General features: G+C 49.5%; 1 protein-coding gene across 1 annotated transcript in view; it reads right to left on the bottom strand.

Moving 5' to 3' along the window:
* AACS (acetoacetyl-CoA synthetase) overlaps positions 1 to 23,649 on the bottom strand; it is a 58,985-nt gene that overhangs the window by 14,362 nt on the left and 20,974 nt on the right. The window contains exons 5-14 of the mRNA XM_084820485.1: positions 22,025 to 22,122; positions 20,187 to 20,301; positions 17,364 to 17,445; positions 15,487 to 15,634; positions 12,819 to 12,899; positions 11,185 to 11,309; positions 4,772 to 4,836; positions 4,372 to 4,494; positions 2,185 to 2,298; positions 1,575 to 1,700 (exon numbers count right to left, since the gene is read on the bottom strand). Coding sequence (XP_084676611.1) covers positions 1,575 to 1,700; positions 2,185 to 2,298; positions 4,372 to 4,494; positions 4,772 to 4,836; positions 11,185 to 11,309; positions 12,819 to 12,899; positions 15,487 to 15,634; positions 17,364 to 17,445; positions 20,187 to 20,301; positions 22,025 to 22,122 — 1,077 coding nt within the window. The remainder of the gene's footprint in view (positions 1 to 1,574; positions 1,701 to 2,184; positions 2,299 to 4,371; positions 4,495 to 4,771; positions 4,837 to 11,184; positions 11,310 to 12,818; positions 12,900 to 15,486; positions 15,635 to 17,363; positions 17,446 to 20,186; positions 20,302 to 22,024; positions 22,123 to 23,649) is intronic.

Below are 23,649 nucleotides of genomic sequence, written 5' to 3'. Positions count from 1 at the left end.
TGCTTAAAGCAGTTTTACGCATCTGCCTTTTAGCCAATTCAGTTTAAATTTGCACATGAGCAAAATCTCAAAATAGGTGCCTATTGAGATATGGTAGAGATACAGTACCATGAAGAACTAGGGATTTGAAGAACAGGCTGGAAAAATACTAGATTAAATGAGCTCTGATGGTTTTGATGCCTGGAGGATACTACCCACTGAATGCACACCCCTGTTTGGGTAAAGGCCCCAGAGAGAGAGAGAGAGAGAGAGAGAGAGTTTGGACACTGGAATGTACCAGGTGAAGGAGACAGAACACTTGAGCTTTTGTGCAGTGGCAGCTTTCGGGGATACAGTTCAAATGGCACGCTGCTAGCTTTAGAGGGCACTGACGCTGCCTGCTACAAAACTCATAGCTGACGCACAAACTTACAAATTTGTAAATAAACTTATTTCAAAACCACCGTAAGAGTGGTGAGACACCTTAAAGATGAACAGACTCTAGTTCTGTGTTTGCTGTAACAAGCTAACCTGACCAGCCTGCTGGAACGTATCAACAGGAAACTCCACAGCTCTCCAGAAGACATAGAGCGGTTTCGCAAGGAACAATAATTCACGGAACAATTAATGTGTTGTAATTGCATCCAAATTACAAAACAACCAAAGAATGTCATGTTCCTGGGTTGTTGCCGTGACGTGTGAAGCTGGACCTCTGGGCTGTTCAGGGGAAAACAACCCAGAGTTTTAAACCATGGTTTATTAGTGGGTTAAAAGCCTGGGTTGTTTCTCCCTGAACAATCCACAGTGCCCGGTTTGCACATCATGAAAACAATGGGGTGTTCCTGGGGTGTTCTGAAATCCAGAAACAACGTGGAAGCCACAAACAGGTCATAGGCAGTGCGCTTGCTCACTCCAACATGGCCCCAAAATTTCATGGGGTAAACACCACATAAATCGTTGTTACGTGTGAACCTGGGTTAAGTTTCTCGCCAAGAGTTTATGGATTTGAATGGACCAGGGGTGTGGCCTCAGTTGAACAATCAACCCTCAGGCTAGGGATAAAGTTGGGAAAACCTGGCTCCCTGTGCAGGAACAGGGACCTCAGTAAAGCCTAGCTTGGGCAGACAGACTGAGCGGTCAACCAGGACGGCTTGCCTACTGTCTTTGGGCATACCGTGTGGGTACAGAGATGTTTCAGTTTCACGTGAGGGTTAGGGTTGGGAAAACCTGGATCCCTGTGTAGGAAATCTCGTAACCCTACCCCTTTCTTTTTTTAAAAAAAATCTGACTGTGATCCCAGATTGTTCCTGATATTGGAGAAGGTACCAGGAACAGGGAGGCCTGCCCAATGAGTTTCACTTGGGAAGTGAAAACGAGGAGGTGGGAGAGAGACACCTGACTGTGGGCAGGCAAGGAGGAACTTTCAGACATCTACACTATCAGATTCACAATTCCATGAGCAAATATTTGTACACCCAGCTGTTCTCCACTGAATGTTCAAATATTGGTTCTGCAGGCTTCAGCAGTGGAGGACCACCAATGCCAGAAAAGAAAAGAAAAAAAAAACACCACGCATAAATTATCACGCTACGTACCTGGATATTTAGAAAAATATGCCTTCCTGTATTTGCTTCCGTTCTCGTCGTTCCAAAAGTGTGTCGGCTGGCAAGGCATGGGCTTGGTACAAACCAGCTCTCCACTTTCCCCCAAAACTGGCTTCCCTGTTTTAAGGATCAAGGGGGAAAACGTCTACTTTTTTCCTGCTCAAGTGATTAATATGCAACTGATAATATTCTTCACCAAATCGAGATCCACAGCGATGGGCTAAACCTCCTCTATCCCCAAACACAGGGCTGCAGAACCTCTTTCTGCACGAGTGCCAAATTCCATTTTGGAGAAGCTCTCGGGACGTACGCTCCACCCATGGGTGTGGCTGAAGGCAAAAGGGGCGGGTGAGGGGACCCAAAATACCCACATATTTTAGCTTAAAGCTCTTAGTCCCAGTAACCAAGCCTTAGGAGAGGTGCTTCACCCTTTTAGAATGAGGAAAAACTGCACAAAAGCTGGGAAAATGCCTAACGATTGGTGGCGTCCCGTCCCTTCATCCTCCCCCTTCACAATCGACATACTCCGGGAAGCAAAGCTTCAGGCCAACACTACATTATTCGTCAAGGACTCGCTTCTTTACAAACGGCCCATGCGTACCTTCGTCATTCCAGGCTTCCACGGCCATTCCAAGATTCCGTGCCTGGATCTCGCCTTTGTAAACCGGAATGGACACGTTCTGACCCATAAAGCAGGAAACAATATCTGTGCCTCCTAGATTGAGAGGGGGACAGCCATGAGCACCTTTCTCAAGAGGCTCAGAGATCCCCCACGCTCAGCTTGGGGGGCCACCCCAGGAGACGGTGGCAACCCTGCGCTACGACGACGGTTCAATTACTTCAGGCCCCGTGTGCTTGGAATTCCCTCCCACAGCACCTGTGTGATGCCGCCTCTTATACCTTCCCAAGCCACCTATAAAAAAACACCTTCTCTGTGCCCCCCTTTGGCACTGGGGTGTGGAACCTCTTTCAGCCCAAGAGCCGACTTCCATTTCTGAGAAAATCGGGGGAGGAGGGGTCAAGGAAGACACTTTGGCTGAGGCCTGTTCCTCAAAACCTGGACCCAGTGCTGCATATGGTGCAGCCCGAAGATTTTGTATTTTACATTTCTAAGGGATTTTATACTGGGGACACCCTAAGTGTGGCCGGGGGGGGGGGGGGGCGGGGTATGCAGCTCCAGCACAAGCCAAAAGCAGTTAATGGCGGAGACACGGACGATAGGTTGTATCCGAGATCTGAGATGCTTCATCCCTTGCCTTAATATCATCACCTGCGATGGAAACATTAAGGAGAACTGATGCAAACCCAAAAATATGCTGGAAAACGATGCTTTGCAGAGGCATTTCAATCTTTTAGAATTGAGGGTGGGGAGGAGGGATGCACAAAAGTCAGGAAGCTACCAAGGGATCAGCTGTTGGGGAAAGGAGGGTGTGGCCAGGGTATTTTATCGCTCTGAGCCGCCTTGGGAGGGCTTTTGCCCTGAAAGGTGGACAAGAAATGTTTTCAATCAATCAATTTTGGGAATCCAGGGGTGCCAGATGTGGCCCAAAGGACATGTGGTACAACACACCAGCTTTGGCACAATTCCCTAGAACCAATGTGCCAATGCAGCCTTCTCCAACCTGGTCCCTGCCAGATGTTTTGGATGTCATCTCCTATCAACCCCAGCTAGCATGACCGATGATTAGGAATGCTGGGCGCAGTAGTCCAACACATCTGGAGAGCACCGGGCTGCCGAAGGCTGTCCCACTGCCGCCCTGTTTTCCCGCCTTCCTCTCCTTCTGTTTCCCCTGTGATGAATTTGAGACGGCAAGCGCCTCAGGGCAGAGACCTGCTCTCAACAGAGCGCCACGCATGTTGACGGCGCTATAAATGAGAAATAACAACAGCGAAACCCCAGGAAAATGATCTAAAGCGATTCGGAATCACTCGGGAAGGGAAAGAGGCAACTTGATCCACTGTTGGTAGCGCCATGCTGAAGCTAAGAAACCCTGGGAACGCATATTAAAAGGTTACCAACAACATCCCCATCAAGAGATCAACTTTGGACAGTCAAAACATCTTTTTAAAGGGGAACACGTCTTGAGATGTTCCTGGTGGTTCTGCCCGGACCTGCTGTCTGTCGGGAGTCCACTCGGGAGGCAGTGATGTCAGGCAGGCACCGGCGTTTTGTTTTCAGCACCTGCTCGGGTCATTCCCTGAAACCGTTCGTGACTGACCAGCCATGGTTTAATTGACATAATCTGATTCTAAATATTTTAATTCTGCCTTTCGACTATTTTTTTCATTTCTTTTATTGTTCACCGCTCAGGAATCTTGTTAGATATAGAGCCGTGTCCAACAGCGTCATCCTGCAAACTCAAAACAGCACTAGTGGAGCTCTGCCAAATCTTTCCACTGCATAAGCAGTTGTGGATTACCCTTGTGCAAGCGGCTGTGTGTGTCAATGCGCACCCTGTTGCACAACCAGATGCACGAGTGTAATGCACAACCAGATGCACAAGTTGCGCAACTGCACTTGCACAAGTACAACTTTAGTGGGATTCTCCTCTTGCACGCTATTTGGAACCTAGTTACCACTAGTGCAATGATATTTGCACTAATGGAATGACACCGTTGGATACAGCCCCATAAAGCAGTCTCTGAATCCTGTAAATAAAGAAAGAAGGGCCATCACTGTATATGACTGCGGCAGCTAGGGTATTGGATGCCAAGTAGCGGAAGAGTACCCAAATGCTAAACACAAGGGGAATGGTAGATGAAATTACGGGATCTAGCAAGCTGCTACCTGAGATAGATCCGAGCAGAACGTTGCTCTTTATGTGGTTGTAGACGTACTCGTAGCTTTGAGGCTTGAGGGGCGAACCAGTCGACAGGATGCTGTGCAGCGTTTGAAGGTTGTGAGTTTCACCTTGGGAGAAAGCACCAAGCAAAAAGTAGCATTATTCCAAGCAGAACTACAATTCTTCCCTTATTCCATTTTAATTCTGCACTTAAATCTGGAAAGCTGAGGAAGAGCCAATTCTCTCTTCCACAATGCTGCTGTCCCCTAGAAGTAGGCCTCACTGGCTGGGCAAATCTGGCCCAAGGAGAGGATAAGACCTGGGAAGAGACTAGGTCAGGGGCGCTGAACCTCATCCAACAGGCTCCAAAGCCAGAAGGAACTCAAAGGGCATCTTGACACTTACATGGTTTAAGGTTCTTCTCTTCCAGGACTGCTAACCATTTGGCACCTGTCCCAAGGATCGTGATTCTACAGCCAAAAGGAACAATTATTATCAGCATCATCCATTTACTCATTTATAACCTGCCTGTTTACAAAAAGCACACAAGGCCCAATTCAAACGTACAGATAAAGCGGAGATACGCACCAGTCTCGCACCCCCATCCTCCGTCGTCACGCCACCCACCCTTCCCTCCTCGACATCCTGCAGCTTAATGCTTCCTGGGCTAACCAACCACAGCTTCTTGTTACATCCAAACTGGGAAACTTTGGTTACCAGGCTCGGAACAAACCGGAATCTTAAGCCAGCTCCAAACCATGGTTTAAGATCCCAGTTTGTTCTGATCCTAGTAACCATCGTTTCCCACATTTGGGTCTAAACTACAGTTACATAACTCAGGAAGTGTTGAAACATGGCATGCCAAGAAGGGAGGCCCAAATACGTAGACCCAAACTGGCCAAAAACTCAATAAAATAGGTAACATGGGAGGAAAATATAACCTAAGAATAGACCTGCAGTAAGGATTTACAGTACTGGGTCGTATCCAATGCTAATCTAACAAAGATCCCATTCATTTCAGTTGGTCTACTCTAAGTAGGATGAACACTGGATGTTGTTGTTGTTCAGTCGTTAAGTCGTGTCCGACTCTTCGTGACCCCATGGACCATAGCACGCCAGGCCTTCCTGTCCTCCACTCTCTCCCGGAGTGTGCTCAGGTTCATATTCATTGCATCGGTGATGCTATCTAGCCATCTCATCCTCTGCCGTCCCCTTCTCCTTTTGCCTTCAGTCTTTCCCAGCATCAGGGTCTTTTCCAGTGACTTTTCTCTTCGCATTAGGTGGCCAAAACATTTGAGCTTCAGCTTCAGTATCTGTCCTTCCAATGAGCAGTCAGGGTTGATTTCCTTTAGGATGGACTGACTGGACCTCCTTGCAGTCCAGGGGACTCGTAAGAGTCTTCTCCAGCACCACAGTTCGAAAGCATCGATTCTTCGGCGCTCAGCCTTCCTTACAGTCCAGCTCTCACAGGCATACGTTACTACTGGGAAAACCATAGCTTTGATTATATGAACCTTTGTCGGCAAGGTGAGGCCTCTGCTTCTTACTATGCTGTCTGAACGCTGGATACTACCCAGTAATTTAAGGCGGCAGCAGGCAGGCATCAGGGTTCCAAAAATGCCTGCTTAAATAAAGCTGCCTCCATCACCCACCTAAACACGGGGCAGTCAAGGAGCCTCACTGGGGAGGTCATTCCAAACCCTGGGCCCCACAACCAAGGAGGCCCCCTCCCAGAAACCCAGCCAGCCAAAGCCAGCGAAAGAAAAAGGCCCATCTTCAGCTACTTAAAACTTCCCAGTTTTTCTTTTCAAAAGTGAAGAATAGCTTTTTACCTCCCAAACCACCATCATCATATGCAGCATTGATGCAGTACTTACAGGTGTTCAAACCACTTTGCATATATAGTCCCAGCAATCCTTACAAACAAGCCCAGAGGGTAGTTATTTATCTCCATTAGTTATGGACGGGGGGGGGGGGGGGGGCTGAGAGGGGGGGCTTGCCTGCCATCCAGGGAGCTCAAGACAGAGGTGAGATTTGAACGGAGGGAGGTGTCCCTGGCTCAGCGCTCAGTCTGTGAGCCATGACAAAGGTCATCAAAGCGGTCGCAAATTTTTAGTGTAAATCAGCGAATACGAATAGAAGTGTAACTCCACACACCAGAACCATTTACTTAACTAGAAAGAGGGGTGGAGGAGCGACGTTTGTAGTTTGTAGTGGTTCTTACGAAGCAGAGCAAAAGAGGAATTTATGGGGAGCTTTGCTTCATTACTATAGAAGCATCCCTGCCTGTCTCACAGGGTTCAATGCCCCAATGGGGAGGCTTAGATTTGGGGAGGGGTGCAAGTGATGGTCCCAGGTTCGATTCCCGGCACCTCCAGGTAGGGCTGGAAAAACCCCTGCCTGAAACCCTGGAGAGCCATTGCTGCCAGTCAGTGTCCACAGTACTGGGCTACATGGACCAAGGGTCTGGCTCAGTATAAGGCAGCTTCCTATGGTCCTATGCAAACTGGCGTCCTCCTTTTGGGGGATGCTTTTCCTTTGCAAGGGGGGGGGGGCAATATGTAAATGGCTACCCTGTATTATTATTAATTTATTACATTTCTGTACTCTTCTCCACCATGGTGAGATGCACTCTGTATTGCTTTGAATGATGGGAATTATTTATAAATTTGCACCTATACTTATAAATGTGCATATGCAAACGTTATTTGCATATTTAAGCTATGGGAGGGGCCATAGCTCAGCGTGACAGAGCCCTTGCTTCGCATGCAGGAGGTCCCAGGTTCGATCCCTGGCTTCTCCAGGTAGGGCGAGGAGAAATTCCTGCCTGAAACCCTGGAGAGCCGCTGCTGCCAGTCAGTGTTGACAATACTGGGCTAGGTGGACCAAGGACCTGACTCAGTAAAAGGCAGCTCGCTACTTATGTTCCTAGGACTGGGGGTGGCAGAATATTCCCTGGCAACTATTTCGATGTTAGGAAAGCTCCCCCCTACTCCCCCCCCCCTTCTCTCACTGCAAGCCCCTCCAATGCTGGAGACTGTTAGTCAGAGCTCAAGGCCTTCCTGAAGTAGCTTGGCTCTCTGTAAGCAGCACTCCAACCATTTCTGAGGGATCAGGACCAAAAAGAAAGGCTTTGCTCGCTAAATGCAGCAGGAGTAAGAGTCATTTTTCACCGAGGCATCAGTATCGGGAAAGCGTTACAAAGAACCTGTGGGTATAGCGTGAGAGCGGCCATCTTGCGGGCCGCTCTTGGGTATGCTACAGAAGCGCAGCTCAAGCTTTCCCACAGCTGCGGGCGGCTCCCTCTCTGAAACAGGGGAAGGGGAGGCGTGCTTCATCCTTGCACCCAAGGGGATTTACTTTTGGAACTAGAAGCAATGCTGCACTTTTTTTTGGGGGGGGGGGGGACAGGAAAGTTTGGAAACGGGCCCAGGCTTGCCCACATTCAGCAGCACTCATGCCAAGATGCTGCAAAGCTGCCACCGAAGGAGGCCAGTCCTGTGCGCGTGCTGGGCGCATCTCCTGAGCACTGCAACTGATCTCCTCCTCTGAGGGCAGGTAACCTTGAAAGAATCCACCACACCAAAGCAATGACTCCGGATTAGGGCCCAAGACAGAAACTGGCGAAAATAAAGGTAGCTCTGCAAACGGGAATTCAGACTGCTTAAAAAATGTCTCTATGCCTGGTGACTCCCAGCTCCCTGCCCCTCTAAATTTTTATTCTATTTAAGATTTATTCTTTTATTTATTTTTTGACTGGGAATTTGCCACGTTGCAAAGGAAGGTGCTGTCCTCCAGCGCCATCTTTTGATTGTGGTTTGATTTTTTCCCCACAGCAGGAGAACCAAACTTGTTCATGACAGCCAGCGTGTGGTCTGGCTAGAGTGTTGGACTGGGTGTTGGGAGATGTGGGTTCTAGTCCCCACTCAGCCAAGGAGGCTCACTGGGTGACTTTGGGCTAGTCACTGACTCTCAGCCCAACCCACCTCACAGGGTTGTTGTTGTGAGGATAAAATGGAGAGGAGGAGGGTTATGTACACCCCCTTGGGTTCGTTAGGGAGGAAAAAAGGCGGGATATAAATGTAATAAATATTTATTGGTCCCTGGGACATCCTGTGGAGACCAAATTACACCGGTGTTAAAATCTTTACGCTGGCTGCCAATTTGTTTCCGAGCAAAATGTAAAGTGCTGGTTCTGACCTTTAAAGCCTTACATGGTCTAGGTCCAAGGTACCTTAGGGAGCGCCTCCTCCCCTGCGTCCCAGTCCGCCACCTACGGTCCTCTGAGGGCTCTCTGCTGCGGCTGCCTAATGTGAGACTGGCAGCCACATGCAAGAGGACCTTTTCCTTGGCCGCCCCTCTGTTGTGGAATGACCTGCCGGCTGAAATGCGCCTGCTGACCTTGCTGAAGGTTTTTAAGCAGCCGTTCATAGAATCATAGAATAGTAGGGTTGGAAGGGGCCTACAAGACCGTCGAGTCCAACCCCCTGCTCAGTGCAGGAATCCAAGTCAGAGCATCCCTGACAGATGGCTGTCCAGCCTCGTCTTGAAGGCCTCCAGTGTGGGAGAGCCCACCACCTCCCTAGGGAATGGGTTCCACTGTCGTATTACTCCTACAGTCAGGAAGTTTTTCCTGATGCTCAGCCGGAATCTGGCTTCCTGTCACTTGAGCCCATTATTCCGTGTCCTGCACTCTGGGATGATGGAGAAGAGATCCTGGCCTCCCTGTCTGTGACAACCTTTCAAGTACTCGAAGAGCGCTATCATATCTCCCCTCAGTCTTCTCTTCTCAAGGCCAAACAGGCCCAGTTCTTTCAGTCTCTCCTCACAGGGCTTTGTTCCATGAGGGGTGCTAACGATATCCAGCAGAGGAGGCGCAATGCCTTTAGCAAACTCCATTTCCCAGGAATTGTTGAGAAAGGTTTAGCTGCGACAGCTAATGGAGGATAACACTGTACTCTAATTACACTGGGATCAGAGTTACGTCACCACTATGTTGGTGGAACGGTCATGTCCAATGTGTGCTCAGCCTAGAATAGGAGGGCAAAAATATAAAAATGGCAGGGAAATGACAGACTCTCTGGAAACCATGGCAGTGCTCCCAATCAAAGCTGTTATTTTCAGGGCTAGTCCAAGACATGTTGTTGCCTGAACCAATGATCAGGATAGCACCCCCATTCCACAGTGGCTCCAATATCAGTTGGGTGGTGGATAGAATCATAGAGTCATAGAATCATAGAATAGTAGGGCTGGAAGGGGCCTACAAGGCCATTGAGTCCAACCCCCTGCTCGGTGCAGGAATCCAAGTCAGAGCATCCCTGACAGATGGCTGTCCAGCCTCGTCTTGGACGCCTCCAGTGTGGGACAGCCCACCACCTCCCTAGGGAATGGGTTCCATTGTCGTATTGCTCTAACAGTCAGGAAGTTTCTCCTGATGTTCAGCCGGTATCTGGCTCCCTGTCACTTGAGCCCATGATTCTGTGTCCTGCACCCTGGGATGATGGAGCAGAGATCCCGGCCTTCCTCTCTGCGACAGCCTTTCAAGGACTCAAAGAATACAACACTGGACAAGCACAAGGCAAGAACTCGAACTATGTGACGAGCCAACGAACTGAGCACACGATCTTGTCCGCGGGACTGCGCATCAAGTCACAACGCATGCAACGTGCACAGAAAGATGTGCCCATTTTACAGATGGGAGTTCACTGGCAAAATTTGAGGTGCAATCCTATGGCTTGCGTCCTCGTGAGATGGAAGCCTCTGAACTCGGAGGGTTCCACGGATCCAGTGCCCTACTGGGCTACTGCTGGTAAGGTGGGACAAGCGATGGAGGCGATTCTCGCCTGTCCATGCTCCTGCTGTTGCGTTTTTACTCTAGATAGGACTCTATATTCTGGCAGGCCTCCCCTTTTGAGAACCCTTGTTCCTTTGGCTGACTTTAGAATACTGTTTTTAAGCTGTGTTGTTTTAAGCTGTTTTATTGTTTCAGAAATTGTTTTTAGTCCAAAGTTGCTTTTAGTTATACGTATGTTGTTTGTGTATACTGTCCGTATGCTTCTATGTAAATGGTTTTTAAACTTTGTGTATTGTATTTTAATGTTTTAACTTCTGTAAACCGCCCACAGAGTCTCGGCTATGGGACGGTATAGAAATGTAATTTGTCATCATCATCTTTATCTGGATTCAAAAGAGGGGCTTTGCATTCTGGAGCTCAGATTTCACCTCTGCCTTGGACTTAGGTTCTTGGACAAGTTCCTTTTCTTTTGGCCTACCCCGTTTGCCTTCTGAGAAATCGGTGCTTAGAATAATAGAATCATAGAACAGTAGGGTTGGAAGGGGCCTACAAGGCCATCAAGTCCAACCCCCTGCTCAATGCAGGAATCCAGGCTTTGTGACTAGCCAGACCAACCATGGTAGCCATTTTATGACCAGGCAAGTCCCCACCATGGCAGCCATTTTGTGAGCGCACCGATGACCCAAAAAGGTTGGGGACCCCTGCCAAGATACGTCTTTAAAGTGCCATATGACTGTTTTAGCTGCAACAGACCAACAGTTTATATCCCCACGACTGAACTCCACCCACCCTATATGCATACCCAAAGCCAAGATTCCTCTATTATAAATTCACTTTTCCAAACCCAGGTGATGAAGGAGACCCTGATTATCCAGGGGCTCTTTTTTTTCTTCCTCTTTCTGCCACCTCTCAAACTCTAATCAACCCTCAGAGCTTGTGAACAACCTAGAAACTGAAGCATCTTTTTAAAAAATGGGTGATTACGTCACGATGTTTTGCCCATCGTGACTCGTGGTTTACCTACCCTAGTCGGTCAACCAGATCCCACAGGACGTTGGGGGACGGAACAAGCGGCGATCCATCATAGAGGACCACCGATGCACCTACAGCAAGAGCAGACACCAACCAGTTCCACATCATCCAACCAGTCTAGGGCGAAAAGACACATGTTAGCTTCTCTCCCCGTGGGTGGCGAACGCGAATCCAAGGCTCCTGCCACCACCGTCTTCACCTATTTGCAGAGCTGCGAGAAGCCAATCTCTCACTTCCTCTCAAGGACAACACTGTGTAAATCTGTGTGCTGTCACAAAGCTGCAACCCGCAGGTCATATTCCAGTGTGACATAAGGCCCCAGCAATGTCCAAAGCAAAGCAGAGCTGCAATTTAATTGTTTAAGGTCGCATCCTATGCATGTTCAGACAGAAAAAAAGTCCTACAACTCCCAGCATTCCCCAGCCAGCCATGGCTGGCTGGGGAATGCTGGGAGTTGTAGGACTTTTTTCTGTCTGAACATGCATAGGATTGTGCCCTAAATCAATTGTTTGATCAACCAAAAAGGTGCCTTGATCAATTGGACAATAGATATATAAAGGGATGGATACGTGTGTGCGTGCGTGCGCACACGCACACACGAGCCCTGCTGGATCAGACCAAGGGTCTATCTAGTCCAGTGTTCTCTTCACACAGTGGCCAACCAGGGGATCTGGATCTTCTTGGGGAATGTTCTGGGTTGCCTTGGTACAAAAAGCAGATTTCTCTTAAAGCACAGAATATGCAACGCCAACCCAGCTGGACACCCGAAGGGCTGGCCTTGCTAAATGTCCCTTTGGAAGCAAGCTCTGACCACACAGCGCTTCATGCCTTAATCGCTTCTCACTTTGATGACTGAAATGCGCTTTACATACAGCTGCCCTTGAAAAGTGTTCAGAAACTACAGCTGCTGCAAAATGCAGCATCTGGCTGTTGATCAGGACTGCACTTTTCTTTACAGACCTGCACTTGTCTTTAGAAAACATGCGTTTTGGATCAACTTCACCAGCTTCTCCTTTGTTTCCAGGCACAAAACAGTTTTGGGGCGGGATATCTAAAGGACTGCCTCCTTCCATAGGAACCTGGGCATCATTGGAGGCCCTGTTATATGCCCTGCCACCTAGGGAGGCTAACTGGGCAGGGATTTGGGGCAGGGCCTTTTCAGTAGCTGCACCCCGATTCTGGAACTCCTTCCTGAGGGAAGTGAGTTTGGGGCCTTCCTTATTTGCCTTTCAATAGGGCAGTAAAGACTACACTGATCCGTCAGGTTTTTTAATAACATAGAGCAGCCTTCCTCAACCCGGCACCCTCCAGATGTGTTGGACTACAACCCCTATCATCCCCACCATGATGGGACAGGATTATGGGAGCTGTAGTCCACCCCATCTGGAGGGTGCGGAGTTTGGGAAGGCTGCTGCATTTTTTTGTTGCTGCTTAATTTTAATGTCGCTCTCGCATTCTATCGTCTTTTTTTTTTTTGCTCATGGGGTTTGGGGTTTGTTTCTTTTGTGAGAAGTTTTAACAATGACTTTATTGTGCATCAGCCCAGGGCCCTTTTAGGTGGGAGGGGGCGGTTTGTAATTGACAGCAATCAATAAATAGTAACAAAATGAAGAAGAAACAACTTGCCGTTGTGTAGTACATGATGTTGTCGCTGCTGCTCATGTTGCCGTGGAGAACGTGCTCCTTTAAGTGCTGAATCAACGTCCCCTGTTTGGGGTGGGGGAGGCAGCAGACAGGCATTTTGAAAGAAGGAGAAAAAGATTAACATGGGGTGTAGCGGTTAGAGTGGGTGACCTTCGGCTAGTCACCATCTGTCAGCCTAGCTCACCTCGCAGGATTGTTGCGAGCATAAAAGAGGGCCGAGGGAGAGCAACGGCGCTGCCGTGAGCTCCTTGGCTCCGGACTGCGGAACCCCAGGCCCATGGGCCAAATCCAGTGCACCTGAGGTCCCATTCCGGTCCCCTGGAGTTCCCCAGAGGGCCGCCCCTTTCCTCCGACCACCCATCGCTTGGTGGCTTCCCAGCTTCCGCAGTTTCTTCCCTATTTTAAAAAATTGAAATGCCTCTCCTACGGCTCAGTGACTGGCAGGAAGAGCTTTCAGCTAAACTATGCTGGGATTTTTGGCCCCACCCATTTTTGCCTTTGACCCCGGTCATGACTGGAAGGCGACCCCCAAGACCCTCTATGAACTTGAATTCAGCCCGTGGGCCGAAGGAGGTTCGACACCCCTGCCACAATGCCTCGGAGCAAACGTAGCATCGCTCCATGGCACTGTGGGAAGTCGAATCTGGCTGCTACTTGTCACTGCTGCCACCAGGCAAGACAGCAGCTGGGGGTGGTCCAAGGAAGACACTTTGCCCAAAGCCCCTTCCTCAAAAGCTGGAGCCAGTGCTGCATATGGCTTCTTCTGCAGGACAGGGCCTTCTTTGCTGTGGCCCCCCCGGTTGTGGAAGGCCCTCCCCTTGGAGGCCTGACTGGCGCAGACATTGGTTTAATTTGGGCGCCAAGTAAAAACATGGCTTTTTACCAAAGCTTTTGAGGGCTAAATGCACTCCCTAAAGTAGCACACTGTTTTAACTGTTTCATTCTTTTAGATTTTAACTGGTATTCGCTTGTTTAATGTTTAATATGTTTTTAGCTGTTTAAATTATTTATTGTTTTATACTGTCTAAACTGATTATATCTGTACGCCACCCTGAGATCTTAATGATAAGAGACGGGATACGAACATTTTAATTCAGTAATAAATAAAATAAAATGTGGTGCAGCCCAAAGTTATTTTGGGTGCAATCCTGTGCGTGTTTAGACAGAAAAAAGCATCCTACAACTCCCAGCATTCCCCAGCCAGCCATGCTAGCTGAGGCATGCTGGGAGCTGTAGGACTTTTTTTGTGTCTAAACATGCACAGGATTGCACCCTTATAGTACATTTCTAGCAGCCCCATCTCAGAGGCCTCCAGTTTAAGACTAAGGGATTTTATACTGGGGACCCCCTAAGCGTGGTCAGAGGGGGTTGTGCAGCTCCAACACAAGTCAAAAGCAGTTAATGGGGGAGACACAGACGGTAGGTTGTATCTGAGCTCCAAGGTATTTCATCCCCTGCCGTAACATCGCAATATCATCACCTGCAATGGAAGTACTACCTCCTGCTCTGCTTTTCCGCGTCACGATGCCGCCATCTAGCGGCAGAACACAGTTTTTCTGTAATTACGGTTCCGATCGCAAGGGCCAAACTGAATGGGGCCTTCAATTGCATGGCTAGCAGCCACATCCAGGCTTATTTTAAAAAGAGTAATAATAGCGGGAGCGGGGGTGGGGTTTGCTTTTCATCAGGACCGCAGAGAACAGGGAGGGGAGAGCTAACCCTTCCCTCCCCAGCTGCAGACCCAATGAACTCCCTCCCACGAGACGGCAATTAAGGGCTCAAAACCGCTTATGTAATGCATCAGAAAAATGTCTCTCCTAACGCTAATTGCCGCATGGGCTGGGGGCGATTTCTGTCGGGATTACAGCTAGGGAGGGAAGGGTATGCTGCAATCAACAGCAATTTAATACTATTTGCCTTCTTTCATCTCAGCTAGCGTATTGTTGTTTTAAACAGTTGCAACTCAAGTCCTAGCTGCTGCCCAACTCTTTTCTCTGATCGCAAAATCTCAGTTCAAAGTAGAGCATCCCTGTTCAGCTTTTCATCTCTCTGACAGCTGCCTGGCCTGCTCTTCGAGGTGGCTCAAAAAACAATTTAAAACTGCTAAAGAGCTAAAAACCATGACATCCTAACAAGCTGCATATTAAAAAAAAATAAACAAACAGGTGGCAGCAAGTCTCCCGGGCAGAGAGGTTTGCCCATCGCTTGCTGCTTGCTCCTTTTCAACCACAGCTCGCAGAATTCGAACTGGGGACTTCTGCATCTGGTACCCGTGTTCTACCACTGAGCTCTCAATCCTGCGGCGCTTACAGAGTGGGCCATGCCAGGTTGGAGGATGGAGATACCATTATCGAATGGGGGTGGGGGGGAGAGAAGAGAAACACTTTTCTGCAGACAGAAAACTAGCTCCGTTGGGAAGAGAGATCCCAGCCCAGCCCTGCTGTGCTCTTATTCTACTTGCAACAAACCTTTCACGTGATGAATATTCAACCCTGCTTCCCAAGTTGAGGTCTGAAGTGGTACAGTCCTTCCCATCCCCACAGACCTCTACTGCCTCATTCCTCTGGTTGTGTGGATCCAGCCAGAGCAGGTCAGCAAAATCCGATGGTTTATATTTAGACTCTGTATCCCCGGGTGGACAGAGACCTACCCCTGCTGAGTGAACCATGCATTTGGGAGCTCCCGTCGTGCCAGATGAATACATGATAAAAAGGGGATGACTGAAAGGAAGCTGTTCAAACTCCAGCTGCGGGGCTTGGTCTCCCTGGCCTGCGGCAAGGAAGTCTTCTAGAAAGACGCTGAGCAAAAAAAGAGAAGGAAGAAAAAAGGGGAAAATTGATATCGCTCTCAAAATTTTTACAACACACTCACATGCAATGTACACCACTGTTCCAAAAGGACCGACTGGCACCCGTTAGATCTCTCCTCCCTGTTGTTAACATGGGACTTCATTCCTGAAGTTCAAAATGCAGGCAATGAAACAGAACACTGCACTACACAAAAAGATAAATAAAGAAGGAAGAGAGGAAACTCAGTGGTTACGATCCTTAGGATATCAAGGGTAAGTTTGTAAGACAATTAGTGTCTCATCCTCGAAGAGGCTTTCCTCGTTTCTCTTCCTCTCCCAGGAAAGAAGGCCTCTTCTACGATGGCCCTTGCTGTCTGCATTTTTGATATATACTTATAATGTAACCTTACGACTAATTAATTGGGGGACCTCTTGGGCGGGTGTGGGGAGGCAGTGTTGATTACTGTTGGTTTGTTTTAATCAGTTGACCAAACACTGGAGCCTTCCCCATTTCGGTTAATGTTTGACGGAGCATTTAAACTAGACCAACGCCCCCCAACCTGGCGCGCTCCAGATGTCTTGGCCTACAACGCCCAGCATGCCTAGGCTGGGAATGATGGGAGTTGCAGTCCAATACATCTAGTGGAGCCTGGTGGCTCCAATTTCGGTGGGGCTGAGAGTCCGTTCTGGGTTTCAGTCAAGAACCAGCCAGAACTCTAGAGGAGCTATCCAAGGTGCTGAACCTATTTGGGGGGTGGGGTTCAACAGCCTGGAAAGCTCCTTCAGAGTTCTGGCTGGTTCTGATCGAAACCCAGAATGGATTCACAGCCCCACTGAACTCAGAGCTAGCAGCCTGCACTGAACACATCTGGAAAGCTCCAGGTTGTGGAAGGCTGCATCAGACTATTTTTTCTAGCTCCCTTGCCACAATCTAGTTTAGGAGGTGGAGTTGATGGAACAGCAGCACAGCCCTCTCAGGGTCTTGGGTGGGTGGCAAATCAGTTGCCCTGCTCTTGCTATGAGACAGTTGGGGAGGAGGAGGTTGAAACAGGATTAGAACTGAGTCACAAATGTAGCACTGATTTGCAAGCTAATACCACTCCAGGTTGCTCAAGGGACCTGTTAGAGGTGCAAGAAAAGCACTTGACCCGTTAAATGCATTTGTGCAGGACACTCGCCGGTTATGAATCCTTGTTAAGCACAGCAACCCCAAAGAGTAAACAAGCCGCTTGGCTGCTCAAAATAGCACTTGTAAATTATTTATCGTCTGTTTCCAAGTTTGAGCAAAGGCAAAGAGCACAGGCCTTTTGCAACCATCCCTAGCTAGCATCTTGGGTACAAAGAGGACCCAATCTTGTAAAGACCTGAGAACATCCCCACCACAGATCAGCAAATTAGTTAGGCAGAAGAATTAAGCTGACTGAATGCCAGGGACTCAGTTTAAAAACGAATACTCTGGCTTCCACAGCATCCAATTGCTCAGAAAACATTCTTCAGGGGGGTATCCGTGTAAATCCATTGCCGCAAAAACAACCAAGAGCCTTGTGGTGCCTTCAGGACTAACACAATTATTCTGGTGTAAGCTTGCGTGGACTATAGCCCGGCTTTGTCAGATGCATCAAACGAAGAGGGCTAAGGTGCCACAAGGTTCTTTGTTGTTGTTCTCTTTTGAACGATCACATCAATAGAGATAAATTTTATATGCAGATGTGCGCATGTTTGTACAGACCACTTTATACCTGTGTGGGATTTTGGAAATGTCTATCGATGCTCTTGAGGAAACGTACGGGATCAGCACCACTTTTTGTAGATCTGGGAGTCCTGAAAGGAAAAAACACACACAACAAACACACAGAGTTCAGTGGGGAGAATTGCAAATGTGGCTACTTTTTAAGTCTCTTCCTAATACTTAAGCCCAGCTCATTCAACAGTGACCCAGCTGTGATGAAAAATACCCAGTCTCAATAAACCACGGTTTATTGGAGCGGTAATGAACTCAAGCGGGCTCTCCTTCTCTCCCCTCCACTCACGCACCTTGCTTCAGCAGAGACTTCCTGGTTTCTGAAATCATCGCTTCCCGCTACTGAACTGGCAAACTGTGGTTTTCGCACTCCCTGCAAACCAGGATTGCAAAGCAGTTTAATCCTTGTTTGTAGGGAGTACTTAAACCAAGGCAGAAGGTAAACTGAGGTCTACTGGTACGTCTCTGGGCGATTGGCAGTGGATCAGCAAAGGTTTCTGGCTCTGAACATTTCAACAACAGTGACAATAAAAAGGCCATGGAAAGCCGATCAGGGTGGGGAGGAGAGCAACAGGCATAGATTTGTGTGCACGCCCCATTCTGGCACCAGAAACAAATTCCCCTTGATCAGTAATTCTATGCCCACTTTTCTGAGCCGTGACTTTGCTCCTGGCTCCAGTTGGTGGATCTCAGGGTTCTAGTGACAAAGTAGATCCCACAAATCAAAAGGCTGCTGATCCAGTGGCTTAAACCACAGTTTCGGGCAGGTGCACGTCACAGGGACCTGTGGCTTAACAAACCAGGAAGCCTCTGTGGAAGCCAGGCATGCTGGGGAGGGGGGGCAAGGGGAGAGAGCTCAAGCGCATAGCTCCTTCCTCCTCCCACACACCATACTTCGTTGGACCAGGAAAATTACAACTGGATCGGGCCAGTCTTAGATGCTGCCAAGGACACAAAGACCTGGCTCGTGCATAACAGCAGCCAGGGTTGGAGGTTGCTCTGCGACATCCGAACCCAGACATTATAGGTTAATCATGGGTTTAACAATCCAAAGTTAGCCTACAATTAGTTGTTAGGTTAATTTTGGGTTGTTTAACCCATAGTTAACCCATAGTGTCCGGATTTGCACGTCAAAGAACAACCTCCAATCGGGCTGATCGGTTGCATTTCAAAATGCTGGCAGCATGCAACCCTGGCAAATTGTGGGTTACTTAACCCACAGTGCGCCACCTCTACATGCGAGCAGAGCCAAAGAGGTCCTGCTCTGCATGGTAAGCTGTGTAAAACAGGGCCTCGGTGGCTCCAGACAACTTTGACCACTCCAGCACACCCATGTACATTCAACGTGTTGACTGGGCATTTGGAGGTACAGCTAAGGCTGGTCTAAACCAGGGATGGGGAAACAAGGGGCGCATCCCCTCGCCGATAATCCGTTGAGGGCTGTATGTTGGGGGTGGGCGGGGCCAGAGCCAAAAGCGAACGGGTCATCCCCAGGACAGGCTTGAGACATTTTGCTGCCTGAGGCAAAGAACAGGACGGCTCCCTCTCCTGTTCCATGTACAAAAGCTGACTGGACTATTTCTTCAACACTGACAATGGAACAGCCTCCTCCGCTGTATCTGAAGCCGGGGGTTAGCTTAGGGAGCACAGAGCAGGCCGCTTGGCACTTGGCTCTCCTCTCCAACAACTTGCTGCCACCTCCCATCATCTGCTGCCCGAGACAACCGCCTCACTCTGCCTAATGGTAGGGCCGTCCCTGATTGTCCCTTTTTCTCTTTCTGCCACCCCTTTTTCTCTCTCTCACTTCCCACCCTGAAGGGGATGATGGCTCTTGCCAGAGCTCTGATCGCATGCAGAGGGCTTTTGAAATCAGGCCAGGGCCACATGCGGCCCGAGAGCCACAGGTTGCCCACTCCTGGTCTAAACCCACATGGGCCCCATTTGGCAAGGTTTGGCACCCACACGCCCATGTCCTAAGTTGCAACGGCACCAGCCGCTTATGAATCAAGCTGTCAGGGTGGAAACTGAGCCGATAGAACCCCAGAGCAGTTCTGATTCTGAGGAGGAACAGCAATCCGTGGGAGAGGAGCTCGCTCATCTCTCACAGGCACAGCAGCTGGCAGAGATTCCTCCTGCCAGCATTCCTGAGATATACAGTGACTCTGGCAGCGAGAGAGTGCGGGAGGGGGGCTTGCTGGACACGTGACGCCGAGGCTGGGAGCGACAACAGCTGGAGGGCGCAGAAAGGAGGCGTAGCGCTCGTTTGGCGCACAAGCAACGGTCGCGTCCCGAGGACCCAAGGGAAAGAGGGAGGATCTCTCCCTAGCCCATAAGTTCAGGGTCTTCCTGTGATTCTCCTTCAAACGGGGACCAACTGCCTAACCCAGAGCATAGGCTACGCTGCTGTTCCTTGCTTAGTAGCTGGTGATTAGCATCTGAAAGAGTCATTAAGTTGTAAAAGGATTAAAGACTTGAAAAGAATCCTTTTGTCTGTGTCTTGAGTTAGCTATTGGAGTAGACTGAAAGAGGCTGCCAGGGCACTCCTGACACAAGCCAAAGGGCAACCCTGTCCAGGCCTGCAGTGCAGTCCCTGTCCCCTGGCTTTGCACCGCAACACTCAGGGCCAAGGACCCAGAGCCCAAACAAACCTCAAGATACCAACTCGGCAGCAGCAGCAGCAAAAGAGGAGCCATTTCCAGGCATCCTCATCAGACCGCTGGACACTTTTGCATAGCTCAGGGCTAACGTCATTCATTACATTCACGGACTTATAAGAGACCAGGGTCAGGGGGGGATGTTCATTCCCATGAACACGTAATACCCTTTACGACGCTCTGAAGCTTTTCCAGGTGGTTATGCTTTTTCCCATTGTAAATGACGGCCTCGACCGAGAAGATCAGCTTGGGCTGAATTTGGGAAAACCTGTCCAGTACACCCTATACGAAAATAATGTAAAAAGAGAGAGAGATGAACACAGATATTAGCAGGAGCCGGCGGAAACCTCAGTTTTGCCCAGGCTGCAAAACACCATGTCCCTTTAAACATTACCCTGATCACAGGAGTGGGGTTTGGCCTTTTTCAGACACAACGCCAGAGTAAACTATGGTTGAGTGTTATGCACTCAAGCATCACCAATTCCCATCCCCCTCCGGTGCAGCTGCAAAGGGGTGTTGGGATGCTCTGGCTTTTAAACTAACCAGAGGTTCCTCGTCACATGCACATTTTGCGGAGCTCTGGTTTGTTTGAACAAGCCAGGATCAAACCACCATTTGTGATCCTGGCTTGTTTGAACAAGCCCCTCGTTTAAGCCATAGTTTAGCACGGCCTCTGAACCAGACCGTTCTGTGATTGGCTCCGATGCCAAAATCTGCACCACCCCCACCCAGCAGGGGGCAGGGGGGGCAACTCTATGGTCAGAACCCTCATGCTCAGCCCCCACCCACGTGGCTGTGTCATCTGAACACTAGCCTAGCCACACAGGAGCCGCTCACAGGCAAGGGGCTCTCCCATGCAGCACAGGTAACATTTAAAGGGCCTACAGGTGACACATGCAGCACCAGCAGGAAATAGGCCTGGCTGAGCAGAAGGGCAGGAATGATAAAGATGGCCTATTCAAGCCCTGCAAGATTGCCTTGGGTTCCAGAGCCTTAAATCACCCTGTGGAAGAAGCTGAATTCATAACATACAGATTCAGCCCTGTGGCAGAGGCAGGGGTGGGGGGGGGATTATTTATTTATTACATTCATATCCCGCCTTTTTTCCTCCTTAAGGAACCCAAGGCAGCGTACATAATCCTCCTCCACCTCCGTTTTATCCTCACAACAACAACCCTGTGTGGTGGGTTGGGCTCGGAGTCTGTGACTGGCCCAAAGTCACCCACTGAGCTTCCATGGCCAAGTGGGGACTAGAACCCAGACCTCCAGACTCCCAGTCCAACACTCTCACCACTAGACCACAGTGGCTCTCATTAACAAGTTTGGTTCTCCTGCTGGGGGAAAAAAATCAAACCACAATCAAAAAAAGGAGGGAGTGACAAAGCCCTGTCAAACTACAGGTGGTTTCATTTAGTTTGGGTTTCCTGGCTGGGGCTGATGGGAGTTGCAGTCCAACACGTCTGGAGGGCAGCAGGTTGGGGAAGGGACCCTTGGCAATGTTATAAATCAAGCCACACATTGTTAACGTTATTTATTTAAAGTGTTTTTATTTATTTATTACATTTCTATACCGCCCCATAGCCAAAGCTCTCTGGGTGGTTTACAAAAATTAAATTTTTATCCTGCCCCTCAGCCAAAATGGCTTTCAGACAGGTTTATGTGCAAACAGTAGAACAAGACAGTCCCTGCCCGCAAGATGTGCAATCTGAAAAAGACACTGCACGCAAGGAAAACGGGAGGAGGAGGGAAGAGGAAAAAAAGCAGTCTTTCAGAAAGGCTGGTGGAATGGTCCCGCTTCCCCAGAGAAACGTTGCCAAAGGAGTCTCCTTTGAAAGGCTTTGGTCCCAAGATGTCATATGGGGGTGGGAGGAGGGGAGAGGAAGCCAGATAAATTTCGGCTCAGCTGCTTTTAACCGGGTGGCTCGCGCATCACAAGAGAACCCATTCACGTTTGCGTGGGGGCCGGGGGTGTTCCTTGGAACGCTTGTCACAAAGAGACACTTACATTGATGCCGAAGTCCGGCGACGTCGCACTCCAGATGGCACCGATGCTCGCAGAGGCCAGCATGGCTTCCACCGCGTGGATGCTGTTCGGCAAGTAACCTAGAACAATTTCAGAATCGGAGCAGCTGAAACAACCAAAAGGGCCCACAACTGGGCAATGGGACAGCAGGAAAGGCCACATGCACGGGCCATAAGCACAGAAGAGCTGCAGTGAGTCACACCAAAGGCCTACCTAGCCCAGCGTCCCGTTCCCACTGTGGCCAAACAGATGCCCCAACAGGAAGCCCACGAGCAGGACGTGAGCGCAACAGCATCCTCCCACTTGCATTCCCCAGCAAGCAGCACCGAGAGGGAGGCTGCCTTCGATGCCAGAGGCAACATACAGCCGCCGTGACTACTAGCCTCTGATAGCCTCTTCCCACATGAATTTGTCTAGTCCCCCTTCAAAGCCACCCAAGCTGGCAGCCGACGCTCCATCATGTGGCAGTGAATTCCACAGTCTAACTATGTGCTGTGTGAAGAAGTATCTGTCTTGACTCTCCTACCATCCAGCTTTGTGGGCTGTCCCCGGTGGGTTCTAGTATTATGGGAGAGGGGGAAAAGCTCCCCCCGTCCACTTTGTCCACACCATGCGTAGCTTTGTACACCTCTAGTACATCCTTCATGCTCCATGGCACATTTCGGCACCGGATGGTGAACTGGGGAATTATCCCCACCAACTCACCCTCCTAAGAAGAACTGGAGCTGAACATAAGGTTCACCTACCACCTCATAAGGCACAGCCTTAGGAGGTGGTGCACAGACGTCCTGTTGAAAGCTGGGAGCACTGCAGGAAACATTCTAGAAAATGTGGAATGCTTGTTTTTTCCAGTCCCCATTTTTACATAGGGCTTCTTTTAGTCCCCCCACCCAGGTATCTGATCAGGACCACACACAACTGCATAACTTCAGACCCCTAAAGCAGGTGTGGGCTAGAAGGTAGACCTCAAGAGGCTTTGGACTTCAACTCCCAGACGCCCCTGCCAGCATGCCCCAAGGTCGCGAATTCTGTGAAGAGAAGCCCTCTCCGTCCAGCTGGACTATTGAAACCTGAAGAGATTGTCTCTCCCTGTCTGGAAGAGTCTGGGAAAGATCCTCCCCCACGTTTTGCGGTTCCTCTTCGGAATCTGAGCTGCTCTGCCACTGCCTATGTTCAGAGGCACCCCTGACACCACCCCTGTCCTAAAGAATTCACTGGGTCCCACCTGGAATAGCTTTCGCATTTTATATAGCGCTCGTGGGCATGTTCAGAGTGGTTTACTCATTTTAAGTTATGCAAGGCAGTGATGTACATTTGGCCTGGCATCCAGATTCTCCTGTGTGAAGACACCCAAAAGACTCTAACTGTCAAAACTGCGGGGGGTGCACTGCTTTGCTTTCCAGCTTTAGGGACATTCCCCCCCAGCCCCAAAAAAACAGCCACTAAGTACAACAATTCCATGCTGGCTCATCAAGCCACTGTAGGCAGGGCCGGCCCTATCATTAGGCAGAGTGAGGCAATCACCTCAGGCGGCAGATGCTGGGGGACAGCAATGGCAGTCACCCAGCCATTCTACTCTCTTGGAGGACAAAGCTGTGTGTGCCTAC

The sequence above is a fragment of the Heloderma suspectum genome, chromosome 13, assembly GCF_057233095.1.
Source record: "Heloderma suspectum isolate Gila_16-S chromosome 13, 16-S_ref, whole genome shotgun sequence".
NCBI classification, from domain to species: domain Eukaryota; kingdom Metazoa; phylum Chordata; class Lepidosauria; order Squamata; family Helodermatidae; genus Heloderma; species Heloderma suspectum.
Note: the sequence above shows the minus strand (reverse complement) of the source record. Positions and strands in the feature narration are given on the sequence as shown.